This window comes from Acomys minous (assembly GCF_964271855.1).
Source record: "Acomys minous genome assembly, chromosome: 10".
Classification (NCBI taxonomy): Eukaryota; Metazoa; Chordata; class Mammalia; order Rodentia; family Muridae; genus Acomys; species Acomys minous.
This window is the reverse complement of record NC_140491.1, coordinates 6,181,107-6,208,374: the sequence shown is the minus strand read 5'-3', so window position 1 is coordinate 6,208,374 and position 27,268 is coordinate 6,181,107. Positions and strand designations below refer to the sequence as shown.

The 27,268-nt window shown below is 48.4% G+C and overlaps 1 protein-coding gene across 1 annotated transcript; it reads left to right on the top strand.

The window, feature by feature from the left end:
- Positions 1-15,203: 15,203 nt before the first annotated feature.
- On the top strand, positions 15,204-26,986 carry CHRNA9 (cholinergic receptor nicotinic alpha 9 subunit; the record flags this gene model as incomplete). Its single annotated transcript, XM_084797604.1, has 5 exons — positions 15,204-15,268; positions 15,520-15,665; positions 17,133-17,287; positions 20,095-20,627; positions 26,445-26,986. Exons 1-5 carry the CDS (start codon positions 15,205-15,207, stop codon positions 26,984-26,986), a joined length of 1,440 nt encoding a protein of 479 aa, XP_084653730.1. The 5' UTR covers position 15,204.
- Positions 26,987-27,268: the final 282 nt, after the last annotated feature.

Here is a 27,268-nt window from a genome sequence, read left to right as displayed (position 1 = left end):
TCACCTGGTGAAGGAACCTAGGGCTTGGTGCATGTTGTACCATTGAGCTGCATCCTAGCCCTGTGGTGTGTGTGTGTGTGTGTATGTGTGTGTGTGTGTGTGTGTGTGTGTGTGTGTGTGTGTGTGTGTGTGCGCGCCATGCGCTTGAGAGTCCCCATGGAGGCCACCTTACAGGTGATTGTGAGTTGCCTGATGCGTGTGCTGTGAAGTAAACTCGGGTCCTCTGGAAGAGGAGTGAATGAGCTGTCTCTCCAGCCCCCTAGTTTGAGTGAATGAGTTTATAAGCATACAGCAAACTAACATAAAAGAAGAAGTTGCAGTGGCAGCTGGATAGGGAGCAACACACTCTCAAATAAGTGTCTGTCAGAAGGCCACAGAGGGAGCCTCCTTAAGGCAGCCGGCTGGAGGCCCCCATTGAGAGTCCCAGGCTACAAAGGGGGTCCTCTCCCTCCAATGAGAGCATCAGACAGAGATGACATCACCCACTCTCATGCTCACAACACACAGCAGAAACAAACCGGGGGAGTTGAGGCAGTCAGCTGGAGTTCCCATGGTTGAACTTGAAGCTTCCCTTTGCCACTGCGGGGCCCTTTGTACCACAAGGTAGACAGTTGTAGCTTCTGTTGGTCACCTTCGAGCTGCCTTCCAGGATACAATGCTTTGCTGTGCCCTCCCCTGCATGTCAGAGTTCAGAGGCCCAGCCCATCATCAGATGAGGGGCTTTGGAGGACAAAATAGGCCTGAATGGGGGGGAGGGCAATCCCACTTCCATAGCCTTCTTCTCAGGGAGCCCCCAAAATAAGCGACAATTTACTAACATAACATCGCACACTATGAGTGGGAAATTGTGTGCGTATGTGTATGCACATGTACTTGTGAGTATGTGTGTGTGTGTGTGTGTGTGTGTGTGTGTGTGTGTGTGTAGAAGCCGGAGATGAGTGTGAGGGTTATCTTTCTCAATCACCTTCTACCTTGTGTTCTGAGACAGGTTTTGTGGTGTTTTTTTTTGTTGTTGTTTGTTTGTTTTGTTTTTTACTAACCTTGAGCTCACATTTCAGCTAGGTTTATTGGCCAGCAAGACCCCAGGAGCCACCTGTCTCTGTCCCCAGTGCTACAGTTACAGGCGGTGTGCTGTCCCTTCTGCCTGCTTACGTGAGTGCTGGGGATCTGCACGCCGGTTCACATGCTTACACGGCAAGCATTTTACCCGCACATCACTCCCCAGCCACACATTATGGCCATGGGGCTGTATTTGTGGATCTTAAAGTGCTACTAACCAAGATGTGTTTGCTTGCAAGGCAGAAAGAGGAGCTGTACAGTGGGGTGGGGGTGGGGGTGGGCTCAAAGGGGGGGAAGGACATCTTGGCCGAGTGATCAAAATTATGCTGGCCACTAAGGGGTAGAAGGACCTTATATGCCTCCAGTTATATCATGTAAGTCCCTGTACTCACACGTATGAACTCAGCCTGGTGAGAGGCTCAGCGAGTAGAGATGCTTTGCAGCCAAGCGTGATGACCTGAGTTTGAGCCCCAGGGCTACATGGCTAAAGGAGAGACCTGACTCCTGCAGGCTGTCCTCCGACCTTCACACCTATGCCATGCCGTGCACATGTGTTCCCCCACCGCATATACGATAAGTGAGCAAATACAAGAGAAATCTTACTTTTACATATAGATAGTGTGTGAAGGTATCACAGAAGGCTGCATGCGCGCCTCGGGGGAGAGTGCTTGCTAGTGAGTTTGAGGCGTGGCTGTATCCTCAGCACCCACTGCATAGAGTCACAAGCATCTATTAGTTTAATATTTTTAAGTGGCTGTACACTGTTCAGGGTCTCTGAAACGTCTTTTGATGGTCAGGCAGGGTAGCACAAGCCTGTTCTCTCATTCTGGGGAGGCTGTGGCAAGAGGATGACAAGTTCAAGACCAACCTGGGCTACAAAGCAAAAGCATCTAAAACAAACAAACAAACAAACCGGAACAGAACAAAAAAATAGCAAAAAAAATTTTGCATTAAAACGATTGATAACTCTTTTAGATACAATACATTAAAAGGAATCCAAATGAGTCAGGCGTGGTGGTGCACGCCTTTAATCCCAGCACTTGGGAGGCAGAGGCAAGCGGATCTCTGTGAGTTCGAGGCCAGCCTGGTCTACAAGTGAGTCTGGGACAGCCAAGGCTACACAGACAAACCCTGTCTTGAAAAAAACAAAACAAAACAAAATAAAACAAAAAACAAAAATAACCAAAATGTCTAGCATTCAGAGATTGGTTAAGTAAATAAAGACTTGCTATATGATATAGATTTTAGAAAATAGTTGGAACAATTTGTCAGATGGCTAGATTCAATATTAATAGTAATGTAAATGCCAAAATTATTCCTAATAATGTTTAAAATTCAGGAGGAAGAAAATATTTCCAGGCCAGAGAGATGGCTCAGAGGGCTCGGGGACACTGGGTAAAGGCAGAAGGAAACAGCTGTACAGATACATTGTTTCACCTTCCTGGGCCAGCTGTGGCTCGTCCATCGCCCCCTACCTCCACCACACACACTTACAATAGTAAATAAATAGTTACTTAAAAGAAAACACCCCCTTCCGCGGGGGTGGGTGGGGTGGGTGGGGTGAGGTGGGGGGCAGGTGGGGGGCAGGTGGGGGAGGGGCAGGGGGTGGGTGAGGGAGGGGCAGGAGGGGGGAGGTGGGTGCTGGAAGACTGCTCAGCAGTTCAGAGCACTTGCTGCCCTTGCCGAGTACTGGCGTTTGGTTTCCAGCACCCATGTGAGGCTCACGTCTGTCTGTAACTTCAGGGGATCCAACATCCTCTTTTGGCCTCTTAGGGCACCAGGAATACATATGGTTCACACCCGTGCATACAGGCAAACCAACAGAAAACAAGAAAAGTAAAAATAAAGAGAAAATATCCCCCGAGAGATAAGGGTGGCTGGCTCTGGTAATGAGACTGTAGGAGACGTTTTTTGTGCCTCTAGACCTCTCTTCTGTTTCCCCATTCTTCTCTTGTTTTGTTTTTTTTTTTTTTTTTAAGACATGAAAGGAAAAAAACAAAAAACAATGTACAACCCAGAGAAAAGCCTGCCGTGCATGGCTGGCCTGAGTCACAAGCTGACTTCTCCTGATTAAATTAGTTTCAGAAACAAGGTGTGGTTTCTAGGCAACGAGCTTGGGAAACCATGGCCATTTCCATTGTTGCTACAGTGTGTGTGTGTGTGTGTGTGTGTGTGTGTGTGTGTGCGCGCGCGAGCGCGCGCGCGCGCGCGCGCGCCCACTCGCCTGCAAGAAACTGTAAGAGATAAGTGCTTGTGCAATCAGACTCCTGCTAGACAGAAACGAGCTTCGCCACCCAGTTCTGGTCATGGGGACTTGAGTTACTATGACCCCAGAGGCAGACAGTAGCCAGAGATTTCTTTTTTTAATTTATTACTAATGACTGACTGAGTTAATGAGGATTGCCATAGGTGAATATAATCTGACTGAAATCTAAGTCATTTTAGAAGGTGTGGGAACTGAGCGGGGAGAGGGGAGCCAAAGGCCACGCCCCTACATACGCCACACTAGTTCTGCCGTGAACGCAGACCGTCCAAGACAGATTGCATCTTAAGATGTGAAAAGGTTGCCTCACAGTCTCAGGGGTCATTTACTGTCATTACAGGCGATACTGGGCAGCCAAAGGGCTTTTAATCAGGAGGAAACACTGAAAACTGGAACCAGGGCAAAAGAACCCTTGGCTCTGCCTGCTGGCTCTGGAGGACGGGCTGAGCCAAGGGCCTTTCAGCCTCCAGGGACATGTGATCTTCCCCAAGTGCTTGCTGAAGGCATTGCTCAGCCCAGGAGGTGTATTTTGTTCACCTTGACTACATTTCCATCTTTGTCTCCAGGCTTACCACAAGCCCACCCTGTATATGTGTGTGCTCACCCCTACTCCCCACACACACACCTGTTTTTGTCACTGATGAGTATCCAACCCAGAGCCTTCCATATGCTGGGTAAATATTCTACCACTGAGCTACCTCTCCATGCATCATGGTCTTGAGTGATAATACGGAGCCTGCCACAGTTTGAATATGGTTTGAGTGTCCCCCGAAGGCTTATGTTGGAGGCTTGGCCCCTAGTGGGGCATAGAGCATTTGAGAGCAGTGTGTGGGTGGGTGGGGGAGGGAGTCATTGAATTGTTGGGGTGATTCACTGATTCAGGGGACAGCAGTGGTAAAAGTCTAGGCCTGACTCCTAAGTGTCTCTCTGGCTTCCTGATCACTCCTGCCTGGTCTCTCTAGAACCCAGCAGACACTGACACAAAATGCTTGAATCTCCAGAACTAGAGAACCCATGATCTGGGTCTCCAGTGGCAGCCCCACCTGGGTCCTCCTTTTTCCTGGCCTCTCATCTGGAAGGTGAGTCACCCCCCCCCACCCCCCACCCCCCATCCCCCACCCCACTGGTATATCCTCCTGGCATTAGTTACATAGCTCATTCTTTATTACTCAGCTTACAAGGGTGTCTTTTTTTCCAGTTTGTCCATAAGCACCTTAACAAGGCAAGGATTCTCTTATGAGTTCTGTGCTGTTTTTCGATAAATGTGTTCATTATTAATTGAGTAGCAGAGTTTTGTTTTTGTTTTGGTAAACAGGCTCTTACCACACAGCCAGGCTGGCATGGGACTCATGATCCCCCTGCCTCAGCTTCTCAAATGTGGGGATTACAGGCCTCTGCCACTAAGTCTGGTTTGGCCTCAGAATTCTTACAGCACTTGCTTCCTAGTGTCTGGTCATCACACTTGTAAACATCTCTAACCACATTCCCCAAGCAAGGCATTTATTCTTATTTTAAAAAGGGGTCAGTAAGTCGGGCGTGGTGGTGCATGCCTTTAATCCCAGCACTTGGGAGAAAGAGGTAGGTGGATCGCTGTGAGTTCGAGGCCAGCCTTGTCTACAAAGCTAGTCTAAGACAGCCAAGGCTAACACAGAGAAACACTGTCTCGAAAAACAAACAAACAAACAAACAAAAAAGGAGTCAGCCACCATGGGCTGGAGAGATGGCTCAGAAGTTAAGAGCACTGACTGCTCTTCTTGAGGTCCTGAGTTCAATTCCCAGCGAATACATGGTTGCTCACAACCATCTATAATGTGATCTGATGCCCTCTTCTGGCGTGCAGGTGTACACATGGGCAGAACACTGTGTACATAATAAATAAATAGATAAATAAAGCTTTAAAAGGGGGGTGGTCACCACAATCCTGTTGCAGTTTAAGGGAAGGTAAATCTGGGGTCATCTGCCCAGCAGCTTACAGTCTGGTGCATATATTGTCTTGGCTGTTTTTCTAGATTTGAGTCAAGGGCGGAGCCCAAGCTCGGTTAGCTTCTTCCATTCTGACTGGAATCCTTCAGCTCCAAGGCTAAGAGGGATCTGCTCTGACAAGCCGGGGCACGGATGGGAACAAGTGCCTGGAGTCTCCACCAGAGCCTTTACTTGTCTGTAGGTCTGGCTTCTCACAGATACAAGTGCAATCAAGTCTTGAAGGGCAGCCAGCTACTGTGCTCCCCCATGGTGGACACAGGGCAGCCCCCTGTTTACCGGAGGCTAACCAAGGCTGCCCGAGGGGGTGTTGTGGGAGAGGCTGTGCTGGCACGCAGGAGGACCCCAACAGGACTGGCTCGAGCCATGGCTGCCCTAAATTTCACGAGCTTCTATTGGGTACCTCTTGTATTCCAGGTATGGAGCTACCGAGACAAACAGCATTTGACGTCGGCCAGCCTGGGTTTGGAGAGAGAAACCAGGCAACAACAGAATTAAAGAAGAGGTAGGAATGCTGCGTGGCTGAGCCAGAAACTTGACCAACACAGCTGAGTGAAGGGCAGAGTTCTGCCTGGTGAGGTTGGAAAAGGTGTCCTCAATTAAGTGATTTTCAAAATGAGTCCTGAAAGAAAAGGGGCTCACCTACTGGGCAAGAGAAGGGTACGTGTTCTTGGCTAAAGGACAATCTGTACAACATGGAGGCTTGAAATGGGGTAGCAGGTATCTCCTGTTGAAAAGTCTGTGTTGGACAGCAAGAAATGAATCCGTGGAAGTCAGATGTAGGTAAAAACAGGGCTTCGTACGCTGTATTGTAAAACAGAGGTGGGATCAAGGAAGTCTGGTGGCAGGTTGATGGGAATGTGGTGGTAAGATGGAGGTTGAAATAAGACACCTCGGGCTGGAGAGATGGCTCAGAGGTTAAGAACACTGGCTGCTCTTCCAAAGGTCCTGAGTTCAGTTCCCAGAAACCACATGGTGGCTCACAACCGTCTATAATGAGATCTGGTGCCCTCTTCTGGCCTGCAGGTGTACATGCAGGCAAAACACTGTATAAATAAGAAGGAAGGAAGGAAGGAAGGAAGGAAGGAAGGAAGGAAGACAGCTCTCAGGTTATGGCCTGAAGACAGGGTAATAGAGACTGCATTCATGAAAACACAGGGCATGGAAGGCTGAGGCTAGAGTGAGTTAAACTTTGGCTGTATCTGAGGTGGCGACATGCAAGTAGAGTTGTGTCATCAGTGGTTGGTCTGTGGGAATTGGAGTTCAGGGAAGACGCTGGTTTCTGATAAAGGCTGGATGGCACTTCCTTCTTCATAGTCATTCAATAAACATTGTTTTATGCCACCAATGAATGATTCCAGGGCACTGGGGAAACAGCAGGGCTGCCTGTAAGTGTGGGTGCTCTTGGAGTGATGGGCTGACGGCTGCAGATAAGCTCAGGCCAAACAAACACAAAATTTTCAGCTATAAATAAACCTGCCTCTGCAGTCAGAGAAGAGGAAACGTAGCCATGGAAACGGGACAGAGGCCTCTGGAGAGGCCACATCATGCCTGCAGGGTGACCATGTTAGCAAGTCCCAGCCAAGAGCCCCAGAGTGGTGGCCTGGCTGCCAGAAAAGATGCAAGTCCTGGGTTCAAGGGCAAGCTGGGTGTCGGTTTTGGAGACACCATCGCTGTTTAAGATCTTTGCGTGTGTCCCCACATGCAGGCCTCAGAACTGCCTCGCAGTGTGTCTTTTATTTGAGTTCTTTGGAGATGAGTAAACTGGTCCAGGTGAATGTGACGGTTCCAAGATTTGAACGCAGGTGGTATACTTCTCAGGGTCTCTTAAGCACTGCCACTGGGTTCACTTTTCAGGGAGCTTTTGTTTTCTGAGCAGCCTATGGATTTTGTGATGGGCAAGATGATGTTTTATATTGAGGCCTCAGTTATAGGCGTGTATTTTCCCCTTACAAATGTTCTTTCAAGGAAGCAGCATGTACTGAGCCTTCTTAGATCTGAGTGTTCCTGTCCTGCAGAGTGCAGCAGAGGGCCTGAGCAGTGACGTCATCAGCACCAGGGCTGGCTGCTCGCAGAAGTCAGCGGTAAGGCTTTTATGCACTCACAAGAAGAGCTTGGCCCTGGCCCCTGTCCTGTAGTGTGGACGTGTTACTTACAGCCCTCCACACCTGTTTCCTGCAACTGCCGTAACCCTGGAAACATCGCAGGGGATGAAAGATTATGGTGGAAAGTTCCTCTGCTGTCATGGAAGCCAGAAAGATTCACTAAACACCCGGCACAGAAGTCGGCATCAGACATTGGGGGAAGTGCATTCTAGAAAAAAGGAACTTAAATTTTGAATCTGCAGGAAATGATGTATCTGGTACAAGACCAACATTGCTTTCTCATACATTTCTTAGGCAATTACATTCCTTTAATAAGTATTTTCCAGGAATACAGCACACATGTAACTAGGAAAGCAAAACTTAAGATAAAAAAAAAAACAATAATTTCCCTTCAAACAATTAGGCATTTTACCTATTTAGTAAAATCACAACAAGTACACATTGGCCCTTAAATGTGTGAGAAACCATAAGATCCTGCTTATTATAATTGCAGAGATAATGATATAAAATTAATTTTTAAAGTGCTACTATCATGGGTTGAAAGTCATGCCACTGCTCTGTCACCTTGGAGCCTGCTCGTGGGCTCTTCTGTCGAGCTCTACGTTCCATCACAACTGCTAGGACTTTCCACAAATGCCCAAGGGGAGGAGGGCTGGGACTCCGTCCTCAGAAACCCAACACTGAGGAGATCCTTTTCTGAAAAGCTCGGAGAAAGCAGAAGAGATTTCAGTGCCACGGAAACCCATGAAAACGCCTGTGAGGATAACGTCTGCAGATTCTCTTTGGAGGCTTACGAAGCCACCGCAGGTACTCTGAGGCCAGGGCCAGACACTGCTCCTGTGGTTCACTTGGAACAGAAATGTCTAAAGGAACAAGGAACGGTGGCTTGGGTAGGCTGGAGAAACAGAAGAACAGTGTCACTGCCATTTCCCAAGAGCCCTTGCAAGGACGGGTTGTGTTAGTTACATTTCTATTGCTGTGAAGAGATACCAGAACAGAGGCAGCTTAGAGAAGAGAGCATCTCGCTGGGCTGACAGTTGCAGAGGGCAGTGGAGTTCATGACCGTCATGGCGGGGAGCATGGCAGTAGGCAGGCATCGGAGCAGCAGCTGAGAACTCACATCTTGATACACACACACACACACACACACACACACACACACACACACACACACGGAAGAGACAGCTGGACACCAAGAATGGCAAGAGTCTTTTGAAACTCAAAGTCCCTCCTTCTCCCCAGTGACACACCTCCTCCAACAAGGCCACACCTCCTAATCCTTCCCTCACAGTTCCACTAACTGGGGACAGAGTGTTCAAACACAGGAGCCTGTGGGGCCGTGCTCACTCACACCACCGCGAGGACGTTGACCAAGGAAGGGATTGTTTGCAGAATGCATGCAGGAAAAGGTCAGGTCAGGAAACCAGTGTTAGCTAAGATGAGAGTGTGAGAGGAGATGCTGACGACAAGCCTGCTAAACCGAGATTCAGTAGCCAGCACAGCCTGTCCAGCACTTCCTGTCGGCCTTCGCTGACTTTACCAGGCAAATGGTTTGCACAGTGTTTTCAAAAGTTCCCGCCCTAGAGCTGGTAAAAGAATGGCTCAGTAGGTAAAGGCATTTACTGGGCAAGCCTGGAGACCTGGGTTCAATCCCTGGAAGCCAGTGTTGTGTGAGAGAGTTTCCCCCAGGGAGATGCAGCGCACGCATACAAGCTTAACTCACCCCACCGAGGGAGACCACAGCAGACCAAAGCAACGCCTTGTCTGGAGAACCGGCGAGTTCTGACTAGAGCTGTTCACAGGAGTGTAGGCGAGGGTTACCTAAAGGAGCGGGGATGACTAAGCACCGAAAAGCCCACCCCAACCAGGCTGACGACTCAAAAGCTGCAAGCCTGGACACTGCCCAGCTTGACAGGCCTGAGAAGTCCCTCTGCAGCTTGGCTGGCCAGCATCTTCTCCTCTACCAGCTGCTTACTGCTTCTGTAATAAAGCTGGGATGGCGCCTTCCAGAATCTTCCAAGTTTCTTCTTTACCAGATATGTTGCAGTTTTGTTTACTTCTGGAATCTTATGAGCCTTGACGTCTTCTGCAGAGAATGTTTCAATTCAGAGGAATCCGATAAGCCACACCTACCTAAGAGTGGACACATATGCGCATGTGTGTACACACACACACACACACACACACACACACACACACACACACACACACACACACTGCATTTAAATTCCACCTTGTAGAAGTGCTTGGGATTCAGTCCTCCAAAGCAAGGGACTCACTGCTCCCCTGAGGTGCTTCTGGAATATTCTGTTCTGGTCTAACAGAATTGTGCTGCTGTAGACATTGATCTGGCTCAGGTTGAGGAAAGAGAATGCAAGAATATTCTAGAAAATATATTGATTAAAACCATAGACTCCAGTCTATTTCTTAGCTTAAATCAATTGATAGCTTTTATTGCCATTAGCATTTTATTATTAGCCAGAAATCCTATATAGATGGATGTATTTATGTACATGTGGTACTTCAAGTGATTATATGTTAGGCTGTTTTTTGATGCTGTTTCTTAGGTGGGTTTAACACAGTAGATTTCACTTCTAACACTGCTTTCTGTCCTGTACAGAGAGCTGAGGGAGTGTACAGCGACACCTGGTGGCTAGTGAGGTGAAGTACATTGGCTTTGTTTGAGCCTCGTGAATTTGAATTACTGCTCAAATTTGGTTTGTTGGTTGAGAATTATGTCTTTCTTCCACTTCTCTTAGTAGGTTTGCTGTTCTATATTTAAGACAAATAGACACTGATTATTTTAGATTATTTCTAGAGTGTCCAAACTTTTTAAAAAGATCATTCATCGGGTCTATAATGACCTAAATCTTTTGTTTGTTTGTTTGTTTTGTTTTTCAAGACAAGGTTTCTCTGTGTAGCCATGGCTATCCTGGACTTGCTGGCCTTGAATTTACAGAGATTCCCCTGTCTGTGCCTCCCAGAGTGCTGGGATTACAGCATGTGACACAGTACCTGGCTTGAACTGAATCTTACCAGGGCCAGGAGCAGAGGAAGGCAAGAGAGTCATTTGTCCAGACTAAACGTCTAAAGGGTGCAAAAGAAAATCTTAGTAATGAACAGAGAGGAGGGTGATGATGATGAAGGTGATGATGATGAAGGTGATGATGATGATGACGAAGGGGATGATGATGGGGATGATAATGATGAAGGGGATGATGATGATGAAGGTGATGTTGATGATGAAGGTGATGATGATGAAGGTGATGTTGATGATGAAGATGATGATGATGAAGGGGATGATGATGATGAAGGTGATGTTGATGATGAAGGTGATGATGATGAAGGTGATGATGATGAAGGGGATGATGATGATGAAGGGGATGTTGATGATGAAGGAGATGATGATGAAGGTGATGATGATGAAGGGGATGATGATGATGATGATGAAGGGGATGTTGATGATGAAGGTGATGATGATGAAGGGGATGATGATGAAGGGGATGATGATGATGAAGGTGATGTTGATGATGAAGGAGATGATGATGAAGGTGATGATGATGAAGGGGATGATGATGATGATGATGAAGGGGATGTTGATGATGAAGGAGATGATGATGAAGGTGATGATGATGAAGGGGATGTTGATGATGAAGGAGATGATGATGAAGGAGATGATGATGAAGGTGATGATGATGAAGGGGATGGTGATGATGATGAAGGGGATGGTGATGACTGGTCAGGGAAAATCACACAGGGCATTCACCGCTGTCTTTTGGGAGTTTCTCACTGGCCTGGAACTCTCTTGTTGACTAGGCTGGTGGACCCAAAAGTCCAGGATTACAAATGCAACCACATAATCTGCTGGGTATGCACAGGTGTGTTTAAAAGGGTTCTGGGGAATTGAACTCAGGTCCTCACGTGTGTGCAGCAAGCACCTCACCCACTGAACCATCTGCTCAGCTTGAAACTTACCTTTCAAATTCACCTGTTAATGCGATCAAGAGGTGGGCTTTTGTGGTTAGATGAGGCCTTTTTGCAGGAAGGTGTGGAATTAACAGCGTTTACAAGAAGAGGGAGAGAGGCTTGAGCTACTGTGCCTCTCCTCTTTGGCCAGAAGATGCTCTGTGTTGCGCTGTGATGCGGCAGCAAAACCAGAACTCAGCACCATGCTCTTGGACGTCCCAGCCTCCAAAGTGTGAGAAATAAATCAGCCCACTTGGGAGGCAGAGGCAGGTGGATCGCTGTGAGTTTGAGGCCAGCCTGGTCCACAGAGTGAGTCCAGGACAGCCAAGCCTACACAGAGAAACTCTGTCTCGAAAAACAAACCAACCAACCAACCAAAACAAAAAACAAATACATGAGCATATGGGGGGGGGCATTCCTATTCAAACCACCACATTAGGGAATACACAGTTGAGAGAGAGGTTGGGAGCTCCACGTCGCAAAGTATCCTGGGAGGGCGTCCTTTGGTTTGCCTGGTGCCGGCGTGTGTTTCCTTATTTCTTTCACCATGGATTAACATGGGAAGTAGGCTGGTCGTATGAACAAGACAGGAGGGTCTCCCCCAGACCCATCACCTACCCAACTCTCGTATTGTCACCAGAGAGAGAAATGAATGGTGACATACCATGCGACTGTGACCACACCGTCTGCGGTGAAAAGAGGAAGTAGAGCCAGCGGGGTACCGAAAGGCCCAGGCTGTTCAAGAACACTTGCGACCTAATGAGGCAGCTAGAATGTTCCCAAGGAGGAGAGAGCCTCTCAGCCCAAGGTGAGGAAAGACCCAGACCTTACAGGGGAGCCAGAGGCACAACTCTATTCCCTTAGGGGGCTTTGTGGGGAACAGTGTGTGTCTTCTGGCAAAGCATGGACGTGAGAGCCTGCTGCCGTCCCGCAGATGGTTCACCTGGTTAGATCAGGTGCCCAGATCATGTATCCATCGCACTCCTGACCCAGAAACGACACAATCCTTAGCATCTGCTCATGTCTCTTCGTGAACTTGGCTCTTTTGTTGGCAACTAAATGGAGTTTTTACTGACTCTTGGAGCCTGTGCGCCTTAGCGGGGGTCTTCGTATTAACTTTTGTTGACAGCTTGCCATGTGCCAAGTGTGTGCTTGGCAATTTTTCTGTTTTCTCTTCGATCCTCACGATAACCGCTTGGGGTGCGTGTTATGTTTCACTCTTGCAAATGTAGAACTGAGGCGTCGGGAGCTATTATTCACGTGATTGATATAGTTGGGCCTAAGAGCTGAACTTAGGTGGCGAGACTCCTACTGTGTCCTAACCTCTCTCTGCCGCATGAGGCTCAGCAGAGAAACGGCAGGGAGTGGAAGGGGGCGGTGGTGGGGGAGGCATGAGGTGGGGGGGAGCACGCCTTTAATCCCAGCACTCGGGAGGCAGAGGCAGGCGGATCGCTGTGAGTTGGAGGCCAGCCTGGTCTACAAAGTGAGTCCAAGACAGTCAAGGCTACACAGAGAGACCCTGTCTCAAAAAACCAAAAAAATAAAAGAAAATAAAAAAATCAATCATCTAATTCAACTAATTTCTTCTGACACTTAATGCCTTGGTAGCAAGAGTTTCAGGTCTCTTTTATTGATATGACTTGGAGTTATTGGAGAGATAGAGTTATATTTGGTAGTTATTTTCTCTCTCTCTTTCTCTCTCTCTCTCTCTCTCTCTCTCTCTCTCTCTCTCTCTCTCTCTCTGTGTGTGTATATGCATGCGTGTGCATGTGCGTGTACATGCATATACATATGAATGCTGGTACTCGTGCGTCATGCATGGTTTTGGAAGTTAGAGGACAAGCTTGCTCTTGACTGCCAGCACGTGAGCTCCCGGCAGCCTCCTGGCCCTCCCACCTCTTAGGAGTCAGGGATACAGATATGCATGGCACTGCCACTTTGTGTGGGTTCTGGGCATTTGAAGTCAAGTCCCTGCGCATCACCTGCTAAGCCATTTCCTCAGCCCTCCCATAGTGAATTTTGGAAGGAATTCACAATTGATCTTAGCCAAGAGACCAGAAGCAACATCAGAATTTAAAAGTTTAGTTTGTGTTCATTGACATCTTGGCCTCAAGGCATGCCCCCTCCCCCCCAAAAAAACCCTCCACAACAACATTGGCTTAATTAGCATTTTTTGGCATCAGGAAGTGACCATCATCATCATCATCATCATTTTTAATTCTAAATGACCCATTGAATGACCCGCCACCAAGTTGGACCACAAGTAACCAGAAGCAGCCACTAGGGCCACGAGTGCCAAGTGTTCTCTGAACACCCCTATGAGATCCTGCTTGGAGTACTGTAGGGGAATAAAAGAAGCAGGTGGCAAGGCAGAGAGTCTTAGCCTGCATCCAAAGTCATACCTGTTGAAAGCCAGCACAGGCGTGCGCATGTCGTGTGAGTATAACAGTTCATCGGAGGTGGCCTTGACCCATCACTGGCCACCAGCTGCGGGAAGCAAGCTAGCCTGTTCATGTTGGGACCTTGGCTTCTCCTCCCCACCACAGAACAACACAGTGTTAGACACAGCTACAAAAGCACCCGCAGCCTTGCGGATTGTGAGCAGTTGTTTGTGGAAGGAAGCGTGACCCTGCTAGGGCCTAGGGCTTGTGTCGACGGATGACTGAGACTGGGGCGTGAGGGCAATGATGTCTTCTCAAAGGACAGAGTCGGGCGGACAATTAGAGACACACTTAGCTGGCGGCTTGGATGTCTGTTCCACCTGGGGGAAATGTTCCTGAAGAGGGATGGGATGACTCACAACCGCCTGTAACCTGACCAAACAGAGCTATCCAGTTTCCTCGCTCTGATCCTAGGCAGCTTCCCCGGGCAGGAAGAGTATATAGCCGTGCGATCCCAGACTACAGATGCAATTGGAAATGGACCTGTGTGTGTGTGTGTACAAAATTTGTTATGTGAAAAGTGAATGAAACCGTATAAAACAGAATTTCGGTGGAAAGCAGAAGCTGTGTGGTGCCACGCTGGTTAGAAGTCAGTCCTGTAGGATCTGGTTAGCCTTTGAAACTTCTTTTTTTTTTTTTTTTTTTTTTTTTTTGTTAAGAACTGGCAAGGCAAGGCTTTGCTGACTTGGTAAACGGAGATGCTCAGAATCTGCAAAGCTGAGCAGAGGCATGAGTCAGGATTATTATTTTCCCTAGTCGGCTTGCTCGGACACACTCACAGTAACCAGGAAGCTCACGTTTCTTCTCCTGTCCAACACACCCTCGCACATGTGTGTTCTGTCCCTTTGCTCTGCATGATCCCTGCCCAGTGGGAACGTGGAGGACAGGGAGCCAAGAAACGCAAACACCTACTCATTCTAGAGACCAGGCAGCCATTTTCCCTTCCCTCTTCAGACGCTGCTAGAAGGGCAGAGTGGTCCCCGGATGTCAGCTCTGCGCCTACAGTCGCTCAGCTTCCCTTGGACTCTGACCCAAACGGAAACCAGCTGTGTCAGCTGTAGCAAGCTCCCACTCTGCTCTCATGGGGTCTTTGAGTGTCAGGTGTGCCCTTGGCTCCTGCTTCTACCTTTTCCTCTTTGGTCTGGAAGGAGGGTAGCCATGCTCTCAGCTCCCTCCCCAAGAGCAACGTGGCTAGCTGCACCCCCCCTTCCCCACCTCCCTGGGCTCCTGGCATCGCGGTTACTGGAGCTGCAGTCTCAGCTTACCAGAGGGGAGGGCAGCCGGTCTCCATCTGTTTTGTGACAGTGGCAGTGAGGGTGCTTTGGGTCCTTCACAGACAGAAGTGGAAGTCTTCACTCTCGTGTTGGGACAGTCTACAGGTTGCGGAAAGATGAGCCGGCCCTGTTCCTGCATCTCACTCTGTTGGATGTATTTTGCTGCCTCTGGACTCAGAGGTGAGAGGCGGGTGCCACACTCCCATATGGGCGCGTCTAGAATCTTTCTGAGTAGGGCCAGAAAGACAGGATGACTGATGTGAGTACGTGGACATGTTCATGCCTCTTTCTGACTCACGATGACCGGGTCAGAAAAATAGCTCATCCGTTCACTTCAGAGTTGTCTCTAGCTGATGTGGAGCCATGCCCCATTTTGACCCCAGAGATGGTCTTGTTTTGAAATGCTGATCCAGGTCTTTCTCTTTGAGCAGCTGTCGAAACAGCAGAGGGAAAATATGCCCAGAAGTTGTTTAATGATCTTTTTGAAGATTACTCCAATGCTCTGCGTCCGGTAGAGGATACAGATACGGTCCTGAATGTCACACTGCAGATCACGCTCTCTCAGATAAAGGATATGGTGAGTGACGTTGGATGGTGACACTTTTGAAAGAGGGTTACAGTGAAAACAAGCATTTGCTTCTGAGGTGAATGTCTTAATGGGAGAGAGTGAAGTGGGCAGTCCTGGGTGCCAGTTGGCATGAGGAGAGAGACCAGGGAGAGGAAGCATTCTATAGACCGAGTGCTGCCTAATGTCGCTAATGTCACTATCATCCACAGTCTAAGGCAAGGGAAAGAGAGACAGTGCTGCATGTGATGGGATCCTATTCACGAAATGTCCAAAATAGGTCTGTCCATTCAGTCAGAAAACAGAGCATTGGCCGAGCATGGTGGCACACGCCTTTATTCCCAGCACTTGGCAGGCAGAGGCAGGTGGATCGCTGTGAGTTCAAGGTCAACCTGGGCTACAGAGCAAGTACAGGACAGCCAAGCCAAGGATACACAGAGAAACCCTGTCTCAAAAACAAAACAAAACAAAACAAAACAGAAAACAGAGCATTGGTTGCCAGGGACTGCTTAGTGCCTATAGGTGTGATGAAAATGTCCTTGAGTTAAGATAGTTGAGATAATTGTGCAGCGGGGGTAATTTTCTGGAAGCTACTAACAATTATAAAATAGCTAAAATGCTAGTTTTAAATATTCATTTGAAAAATATTTTATTTTATTTTAATTGTGTTATGTGCCTGTGTGTTTGTGCATGTTAGTGCAGTGCCTGCAGACATCAGAAGAGGGCATCAGATCCCCTGGAGCTAGAATTACAGCCGTGGTGAGTTGCCTGACTTGGGTGCAGGGAACTGATCACAGATACTCTGAAGGAACAGCACACACTTTGGACTCCAGTCCCCTAAAACAGCACTTTGAGGTCATGTAGATTTAATCACAGTTCAAATAAAGGAAGGTGGTGTTTTAAGATGACATGGCCGATTTCCTGCATATGTGTATTTAATTACGCAAAGTTAGGAGACTTGGATGGTGTCTTCTTTTGCACATGATAGGTATTTCCTGACTCTTAGCTCAAATGTGTCCTTCCTTAGTCGATCCATTTTCAGAGAAAATTGAGCAGTTGGCCTATGGAAAGATACAAAGACTTAAATACCCGTCTCCTTTATATCTTACACACTACATCAAAAAGGCATTAAGTGTGGCCAGATAGAATTTTATTTATATATTTATTTATTTTGGTTTTTCTTTCTTTCTTTTTTTGGGTTTTTTGAGACAGGATTTCTCTGTGTAGCTTTGGCTGTCCTGGACTCACTTGTAGACCAGGCTGGCTTTGAACTCACAAAGAGCCACTTGCCTCTGTCTCCCAAGTGCTGGGATCAAAGGTGTGTGCCACCAAGCTGGGCTTCAGATAGAATTTTAAGAGGTCTTGTTTATGGATGGAAAACAGATGGGCATTCTTGAGAGTCCTGCTATCAAGAACAAGTGTCCCATAGCCAGCCGGAAGCATATACTGGATAAAGTGACATCTGGGTTCATCCTTTAGGATGAGAGAAATCAGATTCTGATAGCCTATCTGTGGATCCGCCAAACCTGGCATGACGCGTATCTCACGTGGGATCGGGATCAGTACGATGGACTGGACTCCATCAGGATTCCCAGTGACCTGGTGTGGAGGCCGGACATTGTCCTGTACAACAAGTAAGTGCGACTCAGACTAGGCGGTTCCCTGCAAAGAACCCACTGGTTTAGCAGAATCTCAGACATCACGTCAAGGGGACATTTAAAATACACTTAGAGTGTGAATCCGTGTTCTTATCCAAATCTCAGATGACAAAGCATCACACCCTGAAAGCCTAGAGCTGGAAGGAGGACCATCAAGCTTTACACCATGCACCTTTCAGGTGCAAAAAGCAGAGGCATTTGTCTAAGGTAGAAGCAATAAGCACAGACGAGGTGACTTGAAAAAGACACATTTGTCAGCTCACACTTTTGGAGGCTGGAGAGTGAAGTGTCGGTTTGTTTCCTTCTGTGGACTCGCCAGCAGGAACCCGCTCCATGCCTTTCCCCCGGCTTCTGTCATTTGCTATCCTCTGTGTCCCCTGAGTTGTAGAAGCATCACTTTGGTCTTTGCCTTCATCTTCACACGGGGTTCTCTCTCAGTGTGGCCTGTGCCCAAATCCCTTCTCTTGTAAGCAGACTCTTGGTGCAGGCTGAGGTGGCCACCCTGTTCCAGCAGGAGCTACATCTTAGCTCACTGTATCTACACTGACCCGTCTCCTTCCCCTCCCCCTTCCCTCCTTCTCCTCTTCCTCTTATGTGGTTTTGTTTCTTGCTATTGCTGCTGTTTTGTTTATTATTATTATTATTTTATTTATTTATTTTTGCTTTTCAAGACAAGGTTTCTCTGTGTAACAGCTCTGGCTGTCCTGGAACTCGCTCTGTAGTCCAGGCTAGCCTCGAACTCACGAAGATCCACCTTCCTCTGCCTTCCAAGGGCTGGGATTAAAGGCGTGCGCCACCACCGCCTGGCATTGCTTTGTTTTTAAAGACAGGATCTGGCTGTTCAGCTCAAGCTACCCTAGATCTGGGACTCTTCCTGCTTCAGCCTCCCAGGTTACCATCACTCCAACTTAGCTCTGTTCTCTAGTAAGCTGGAAAGCGAGGACTTCAGTGGGAGAGGTCTCTGGAGATACAGTGTAACCTGCTCAGGGTCCAGAGGTTATGTAAGAGAAACGCTGTTGTTATTACATAGGCTGAGCCACCTGGAACCCGTCCTGTGGCTTGTAGGCTGTAGAGTGGAGGGGAGTTGGTCTCTTGGGACTGTTTTGGCTCTTCTCAGAGTAAAGGGTCTTGCACACTCATGGTTCATGTTTCTCACACTGGAAAGTGTTCTTGAAGTGCCTAGAGATCCTGACAGAACTCAGGTTTGGTTCAGTAGATGTAGGGTGTGGCCTGCAGTTCTGCATTCCTCCAGGCTCCAGAGAGCTGTGTGTGCCGCTGGCCCACTGGCTACCCTTCCAGAAGGGGCCAGATCTCTTGCCTAATTCAGGCTCTGCGTCTCCACCTCCTTTCAGTTGTCAGGGGATCTCCCCTCTGTTCTGGAACCTAAGCTCCTGTGGGTTGAGAGGTGCTCCTCTGTTGATCAGATGGAAAATGGGGTTTATTGGGGGGGGGGCACCTTGGGCAGAGCCTTTGAGCGATCATGAGGAGCTCTAGAAAAAGCAGCCGTGGGTAGCAGCTGTGAACAATTCTTTCCTCAGACTCCACCCAAAGGTCACGACCTGCTGTTCATCCCTCATTTTAAGTGACCAGGGGAATGGTCCATGTGTCTTCCAGAGAAGCTAACGTTTAAGAACTAGGCTTTATTACCCTACTCTACCCTGTCTCCTCCTCCTCCCCTCCCTTCTCTCCCTCCCTCCCTCCCCTCTCTCCAAGAAGACAAGTCACAGGACCCATCACTACGCTCATCCACAGAGTGTGATAGAGTGACATCTGAGAATCCAGTTGTCATAGATGATCTCTCGGGAGTTTTCTGTAGCTTCCACCAGTTCCTCCTGCAGAGCAAGGTCTTCAGCTCGCCTCGCACTCTGGCTTCGACCGGGCGCCGCAGGGACCAGAGTTACCGAAACGCTTCTTGGCAAGTGTACACAGCCACTCAGCTAAGCCTGTGCCAGTGGCTGTGTGTGTGCTCGTGTGCGCACGGCAACAGTGCCTCTGCCTTGTAGTGGCAGTGAAGGGAAACTAATTCCCTAGAGGAAAATGGAGGGACAGCAGGGACAGATGTTGACCAAGTGAGAGAAGATATCCTGAGAAACAGTAGGCAGCTATAAGATTACAGATGAGTGACTCTTTCCTCTGTGATTTCCAGATAAACACAAACACCTGTGATGACAGCAACAAAATCAGAGAAGCAGACTTAAGCGTTGACAGGCTCCTTTCTTTTCTGGACGTCCTGGTCATTAGTGGCATTGATACAGGTTGGAAGGAACATGGAGCAGAGATGCTTTAAGGAAGTTGCTGAGGGAAGTGGTCCAGACCAGTGGCGGGAGGTGGAGGAGAAGGTGTGTTGGGAGTGATTCCAAACTCACAAGCCAAAGGGACAGAGAATGGGGTCCCAGTGTCAAAAATGCTGAAATGACAGTGAGCTGTCCAGTGGCAAGTCAGCAAGGCCTCTTAGCAAGTGCCTGTTGTGGTCCTCCTGTTGTGGTCCTCCCACTGTAGTCCTCCCGTTGTGATCCTCCCATTGTGATCCTCCTGCTGTGGTCCTCCCGCTGTGGTCCTCCCGCTGTGATCCTCCCGCTGTGGTCCTCCCGTTGTGGTCCTCCTGCTGTGGTCCTCCTGCTGTGATCCTCCTGCTGTGGTACTCCTGTTGTGATCCTCCTGCTGTGGTCCTCCTGTTGTGGTCCTCCTGCTGTGGTCCTCCTGCTGTGATCCTCCCTCTGTGATCCTCCTGTTGTGATCCTCCTGTTGTGGTCCTCCTATTGTGAACCCCATCTGCTCTCCAGGGCCGACGATGAGTCTTCAGAGCCCGTGAACACCAATGTGGTCTTGCGGTACGATGGGCTCATCACCTGGGACTCGCCAGCCATCACCAAAAGCTCCTGTGTGGTGGATGTCACCTATTTCCCCTTTGACAGCCAGCAGTGCAACCTGACCTTTGGTTCCTGGACCTACAACGGCAACCAGGTGGACATATTCAATGCCCTGGACAGTGGAGACCTCTCTGACTTCATCGAAGATGTGGAATGGGAGGTCCACGGCATGCCTGCCGTGAAGAACGTCATCTCCTACGGCTGCTGCTCGGAGCCCTACCCAGATGTGACCTTCACTCTCCTTCTGAAGAGGAGGTCCTCCTTCTACATCGTCAACCTCCTCGTCCCATGTGTCCTCATATCATTCCTCGCTCCTTTGAGCTTCTATCTCCCAGCAGCCTCTGGGGAGAAGGTCTCTCTGGGCGTGACCATCCTGTTGGCCATGACGGTGTTTCAGCTAATGGTGGCAGAGATCATGCCAGCCTCAGAAAATGTCCCACTGATAGGTGAGTGCACACTGGGAGCCTAGCTTTATACAATCGGGATGGTGTGGGTGCCTCAGACCGTAGCAATTGAAGCAATTGGCCTAACGATTTCCACAAATCGTGCCTGCAGATGGCATCTTTGCATATACGTATGGTTGTTGGAGCTAAATGGTTCTTATGATCTCCAGGTTTACAAAAGAATACTTACTTATTTTCTATTAATCTAATTTTTTTGAGACAGAGTTGTATAGTGTAGCCCAGGCTGGCCTCAAACTTGTTATTTAGCTGAGAAAGAACTGGATCTTCCGGTCTGCCTCCCTCCACGTCCTGAGAGTTGGGATTGCAGATGTGCTCCACCAAACCCAGTTTACTTGGTGCTGGGGATCAAATCTAGAGCTTCATACAGGCTGGACCATCCTCTGCTTAACAGTGACTTCTGTTATCTGTGCACAGCGTTAGGCCTTTCTTCTCAGAAGGAAGCATAGCACCTGTGCCAGGAAGATGCGCTGGCCTCTCAAGTGAGTCTTCTACCCTGTATAACTGAAATTTCCCTACTCCACTTATTAAAGCAAAGGGTCCTGTGCCCAAAGGGCTTCATTTAGCAATCTCTTCCAAAATTAAACGTTTCATTAAAAAAAAAAAATCTAAGAAATAAATATTAGCAACATGGCCCAGGATTTGAGAATGTGGTCATTCTAAAGCAGAATGCAGTTTCTTACATTTTGGCTGTGAACCTGGCCTTTAATGGCTGAGCCATCTCTTGCAGAATATACTTTCAAAAGTCTGCAGTCATGGCGGACAGAGAGGTGGCTCAGTGGTTAAGAGCACCGACTGCTCTTCCAGAGGTCCTGAGTTCAATTCCCAGCAACCACATAGTGGCTCACAACCATCTATAATGAGATCTGAGGCCCTCTTCTGTGAAGCAGGCATACATGCATTCATATACATAAATAAATCTTAAAAAAAAAAAGCCTACATTAACATAACCTGAAACCCATGGTTGCAGCGGAGGCCGAGGCTGCTGTGCCTGCTGCTCTGCCACTTTGTTCCCAGATTCCCCCGCCATCTTCATACTTCTTGTCACTGCCACCAAGGAGACCCCTCTAACCGACACCTTGTCTTGCTGCTGTAATAGATGCTTGCCAGAACCAAAAGTAAACCTTATTTTTAGTTCCTTAAGATACAACACAGCTGGGTGTGGTGGCGCATGCCTTTAATCCCAGCACTCGGGTGACAGAGGCAGATGGATCTCTGTGAGTTTGAGGCCAGCCTGGTCTACAAAGTGAGTCTAAGACAGCCAGAGCTGTTACACAGAGAAACCTTGTCTTGAAAAAACTTTTTTAAAAAGAAAAAAAGAGAAAGCACAAGGAGAAGTTTCAGAACTCAGGGACCTAGATAGCAATAGTCGCCAGGTGCTGCATGACCGTGTGGGCTCTGCAGAGCACACTTACCCAATATTCAGACAGAGCTACCTTGGTTTTTATGGAAGCATCCTTTTGTTTTGTTTCTGCTTTTTGGGGGAACAGGATCTCAGGTGGCCCAGGCTGGCTTGTAATTGGTCTTGTAGTTGAGGCTAGCCTTGAACTTCTGCTTCTACCTCCCAAGTACTGGGGGTGAGGGGTTCCCTTTTATGTCCCTCACACTCACACACACAGAGACACAGACAGAGACACAGACAGACACATGACACACACACACACACACATAGACACACACACACATAGACACACACATACACACACACACTTTCACCCTAAAATGAACACAGGTTTCTTCTCCGGTAATTAAGAGAGGTATTGGCACCCTGGCACTTTTATTACCTCGCAGGAGACAAAAAGAGTGACACTGGCTAGGCACGGAGATACACATCTGTCACGGCAGCACTCAAGGGTGGAGGGAGCAAGACCAGGAGCTTGAGGCCTGCCTCAACTACGCGATACTGAGTCTCAAACTAAAACCAAAACCAAGCCAGAAAGGAAACTGTGTGTGAAGTGGGATCACAGACAGGCCCCTCTCTCTTCCTTAGCAGTGACACGCAATCACAAGTCGACGTGTTTCTAAGGAGAGGTGACTCACAAGAATTTGGGGAGCATCAATCATCCCATTTCCACAGTAACACGCATTGTCTTTCTAGAATGTACATACTTAGATCTCGGGAGCATGTGTTAAATATCAGAGCATTTTATTTGTTAGCACCTATGAAATGTGCTTCCTGCCTTTGGCTGTCGTCATCACTGGAGACAGCATCTCACCATCCATGCAGCCTTGGACTTGGACTTTCAGTCTCCCAGGTGCGGGGAGCTACCCCACTCCACTCTCTCTCCCTACCCTGTGCTTAGAGTCTGAACCCGGGACCGTATGCGTGTTAAGCAAGAGCTAATGCCCCAGCCCCTTTGCCCGTCACATTTACAACTTGTTTACTTTTTCTCTGTGACAAGTAGCATTTCGAGCATGTTTCTGGCCCATATTCCTTTTATAGTTAATCTGGAGTTCTTAATAAATAATGAGTGGATGTCAAACATTATTACGAACGCTGCTCTGGGGTGGAGAGCTGTGCCGAGCCGCCCTAACCTTAGAATGGCACTGTTTTTGCTTCAGATCAGGCTGGGCTGAGATCAAGGCCACTGCTGCCCTCCAAGCAGGACCGTTAACAACTCATCAGAAGAATCGCACAAGCCACAAGACATGGCTGCAAACTCTGGGCTCTGTTTACAGTTTACTCTGAGCCATGTCTGACTCGGGGAAAGAGCAGAATTACCTCAAGGCCAGGATGTTACCAACCACAATAAACCCAGGGACTCTATGACACTGCAACACTGCCTGACTGTCCCCTCAATTCCCCACCCCATAAAAGCCGCCCGTAGCCTCTTTCTGGGCAGTTTCTCTCTCCACCGTCTTCGTGGCTCTCTCACTGTATGTCCAACACACTCTTTGCTCTGCCTTGTGCCTTTGGCAAATTCACTCGGAGGCCTTTTATCACAGGCCTGGCAAAGCTGTCCTCAGCAAGGCAGCTACCAAGCGTTTTGTCTCCGTCTGTGAGATAACTGTGTGAGTTTTCTCTTTCGCCTGTTATTGTGACAAATCGCATCAACAGGCTTTCCTGTATCGAATTTTGGATTTCTCTGCCCAAGCCTTCTTTTTCGTGATATATTGAGATACTCTGGGGAGTGGGGACATGTGTTGGGGGGGGGGGCTCTTGTCTAACGTGTAAGAAGCCCTAAATTCAATACAAGTACTGAAAATAAATAAATAAAAAAGCACCATGGAGATGCGGATATAGCTGGGTTGGTAGGGCACTTGCTTAGCATGAAGGAAGACCTGGGTTCAAGCCCCACCACCATGCAATCCAGGCACAGTGATGCATGCCTGTAATCCCCACCACCATGCAAATCCAGACACAGTGATGCATGCCTGTAATCCCCAGCACCATGCAATCCAGGCACAGTGATGCATGCCTGTAATCCCCAGCACCATGCAATCCAGGCACAGTGATGCATGCCTGTAATCCCCAGCACCATGCAATCCAGGCACAGTGATGCATGCCTGTAATCCCCAGCACCATGCAATCCAGGCACAGTGATGCATGCCTGTAATCCCCAGCACCATGCAATCCAGGCACAGTGATGCATGCCTGTAATCCCCAGCACCATGCAATCCGGGCACAGTGATGCATGCCTGTAATCCCCAGCACCATGCAATCCAGGCACAGTGATGCATGCCTGTAATCCCCAGCAGTTAAGAGGCGGATGCAGGAGGATGAGAAGAGCATGTTCAACCTTGGCTGCGTGACAGATTCGAGGTCAGCCTGGGCTAACATCTAAAAAAAAAAAAAAAGATAAAAGATAAATAAATAAAAAATATTTTAAAATTCCATTACATAAAACTTTTCCAGCCGAGTGTGGTGTTAGTGCACACCTTTAATCCCAGCACTCCGGAGGCAGAGGCAGGTGGATCTCTGTGAGTTTGAGGCCAGTCTGGTCTACAAAGTGAGTCCAGGACAGGCAGGTCTGTTACACAGAGAGACCCTGTCTTGAAGAACCAAAACCAAACCAAACCAAGCCAAAAACCAGAACAAACAAAACCCCCTAAAAAACAAAAAAACTTTCCAAATATGACTTTAAAATGAATGTGCTATTTCTTTTATTACCATTTTTTTTTAAAGGATAAAGGCTCCTAATCTCTTCTTCTCCTCTTCCCATGAGTGGCCTTATTAAAAAATTTATCAATTTTCCACACGTGGTGACACATGCCTTTAATCCCAGCACTTGGGGGGCAGAGGCAGGCGGATCTGTGAGTTCAAGTCCAGCCTGGTCTACAGAGCGAGTTCCAGCACAGCCAGGGCTACACAGAGAAACCCTGTCTAAAAAAAACACAGAACAAAACAAATTTATAAATTTTGGCCAGGCAGTGGTGATGCACACCTTTAATCCCAGCACTCGGGAGGCAGAGGCAGACGAATCTCTGTGAGTTCGAGGCCAACCTGGTCTACAAAGTTAGTCCAGGACAGCTAAGGCTATACAGAGAAGCCCTGTCTCGAAAAAAATAAATAAATAAATAAAACTTTTATTACTGCCTCCTTTTTTTGAGAGAGGCTTCTTCTATGTTGCCCAGGCCAACCCTCACCTCCTAGGCACGAGCATCCTTTGCCTCCATCTCCTAAGAAGCTGCAATGACAGGTGTGAGTTGCTGGCCCAGTCTTATTCCTCCTTTCGAAAACTCACCCTTGGTTTTCTCTGTGGCAGGGTGGGGGTGAGGGTGGGGCTGGAGGTGGGTGCCCATGCACTCACATCCCAGGCTACTCAGAGGCACGAGCATTCCTTGTCCCCATCGCCCCCCCATCTAACCTCACTGAGGCGGGAGCTCGTCCCCAAATGAAGTTCTTCGTTTCAGCCAGGCTGGCTGGTCAGTGAGCTTTGGGGCTCTAGCTGCCTCTGCCCACCAGTGCTGGGGTACTACAGGCACGAAGAGCCCCACACATGGCTTTTTACATGGATGCTGGAGCCTCTAGCTTTTACATCAGGTGACGTCACCAGCTGAACCAGCTCCTCATCCTTAGCCCTTAACTGCTGGTTTGTTTGTTTGGCTGTTCAGTATTTGTTTCATTCATTTGTCCCCGTCCTATGCCTTCCCCTCATTTCCCCCTTTCCTGAGCGTTTGCTTTATGTAATCAAGTCACACTGAAAGACAGTGGCTCTGCGTCTCCTTCCTTAGGCAATAGTAATTTTCTCCCATAACAACAAGGCCTGGAGGTATCCTAAGACCCAGTCAAAGGTCATTGTTGTCTGTTCACTGAGGTTGGACTGGTTCGTCACATCCTGGCAAACATCTGTGAACTTTTTAAGTCACAATCAAGAGTGGTCCTGAGGACTTTACAGTATCGCTTCTGTGACACCCCATTGCACTGTTGGACACTTACTACACATGTTTTATAGAGCATGAAGTTTAACAGGATTTTATACTTTGCTTTGGTTCTGAGTCTGGTGATAATGACGCTGGACTTCAAACTTAGAAAGCCAGATTCCAAAGTCTCTACTGGTGATAAGTAGGGTAGACCAGTTTCTTGGGGTTTGTTTGTTTGGTTTGTTTGTTTGTTTGTTTGTTTTGAGACAGGGTTTCCCTGGGTACTGGATTCCTTTTGTAAACCAGGCTGGCCTCGCACTCACAGCGATCTGCCTGCCTCTGCCTGAGTGCTGGGATTAAAGGTTTGTGCCACCACGCCCGGCTTGGGTAGATTAGTTTCTTAGGAAAGACTTTTTGTTTATTTTGGGGGGTTGTTTGTTTTTTCATCGAATAGGAAGAAGTATAAAAATGAGCTTAGCGGTGCTACTTCCGTTCCAGGTAAATACTACATAGCCACCATGGCCTTGATCACCGCCTCCACAGCCCTCACCATCATGGTAATGAACATCCACTTCTGTGGGGCAGAGGCCCGGCCGGTGCCACGCTGGGCCAAAGTCGTGATCCTGAAATACATGTCCAGGGTCCTGTTTGTCTACGACGTGGGCGAGAGCTGCCTCAGCCCCCGCCACAGCCAGGAGTCACAACGAACCTCGAAGGTCTACAGCAAACTCTCTGGGCCCGACCTGAAGACACCCAGAAGCAAAGACCTTTCTAGAAAGAAGGAAATGAACAAACTCTTAAAGAACGACCTGGGGCGCCAGGGTGGGACCCCCCAGAGTGCTGACAGTTACTGTGCACGCTATGACGCACTGGCGAGAAACATCGAGTACATCGCCAAGTACCTCAAAGAGCACAAGGCCAGCAACTCCAAGGGCAGCGAGTGGAAAAAGGTCGCCAAAGTCATAGACCGGTTTTTCATGTGGGTTTTCTTTGCCATGGTGTTCGTCATGACCGTTTTGATCATAGCAAGGGCAGATTAAGAGAAGAGAGGGGTGGGTTGGTAGGCCTTCGGTATTTTGGGGGTGGGGTGGAGGGATCAGTAAAATCCCGCCCCCCTCGATCTGCTCCAATGTTTGAATCCGACTGCCGTCCATAGGTCATTTAGGGATATGTTCTGCGTGCCTTTATTTTTAACTTCAGTCAAATCGTAGCTACACGTCAGGTTAAATCAAGCAGGAGACCCGCACTTCTAAAGGTTAGGAGGTGAAGGATGGAGGTGAGGAAGGACCGCCCACAGCGGTGAGTGGCAGGCTCAAATTTAC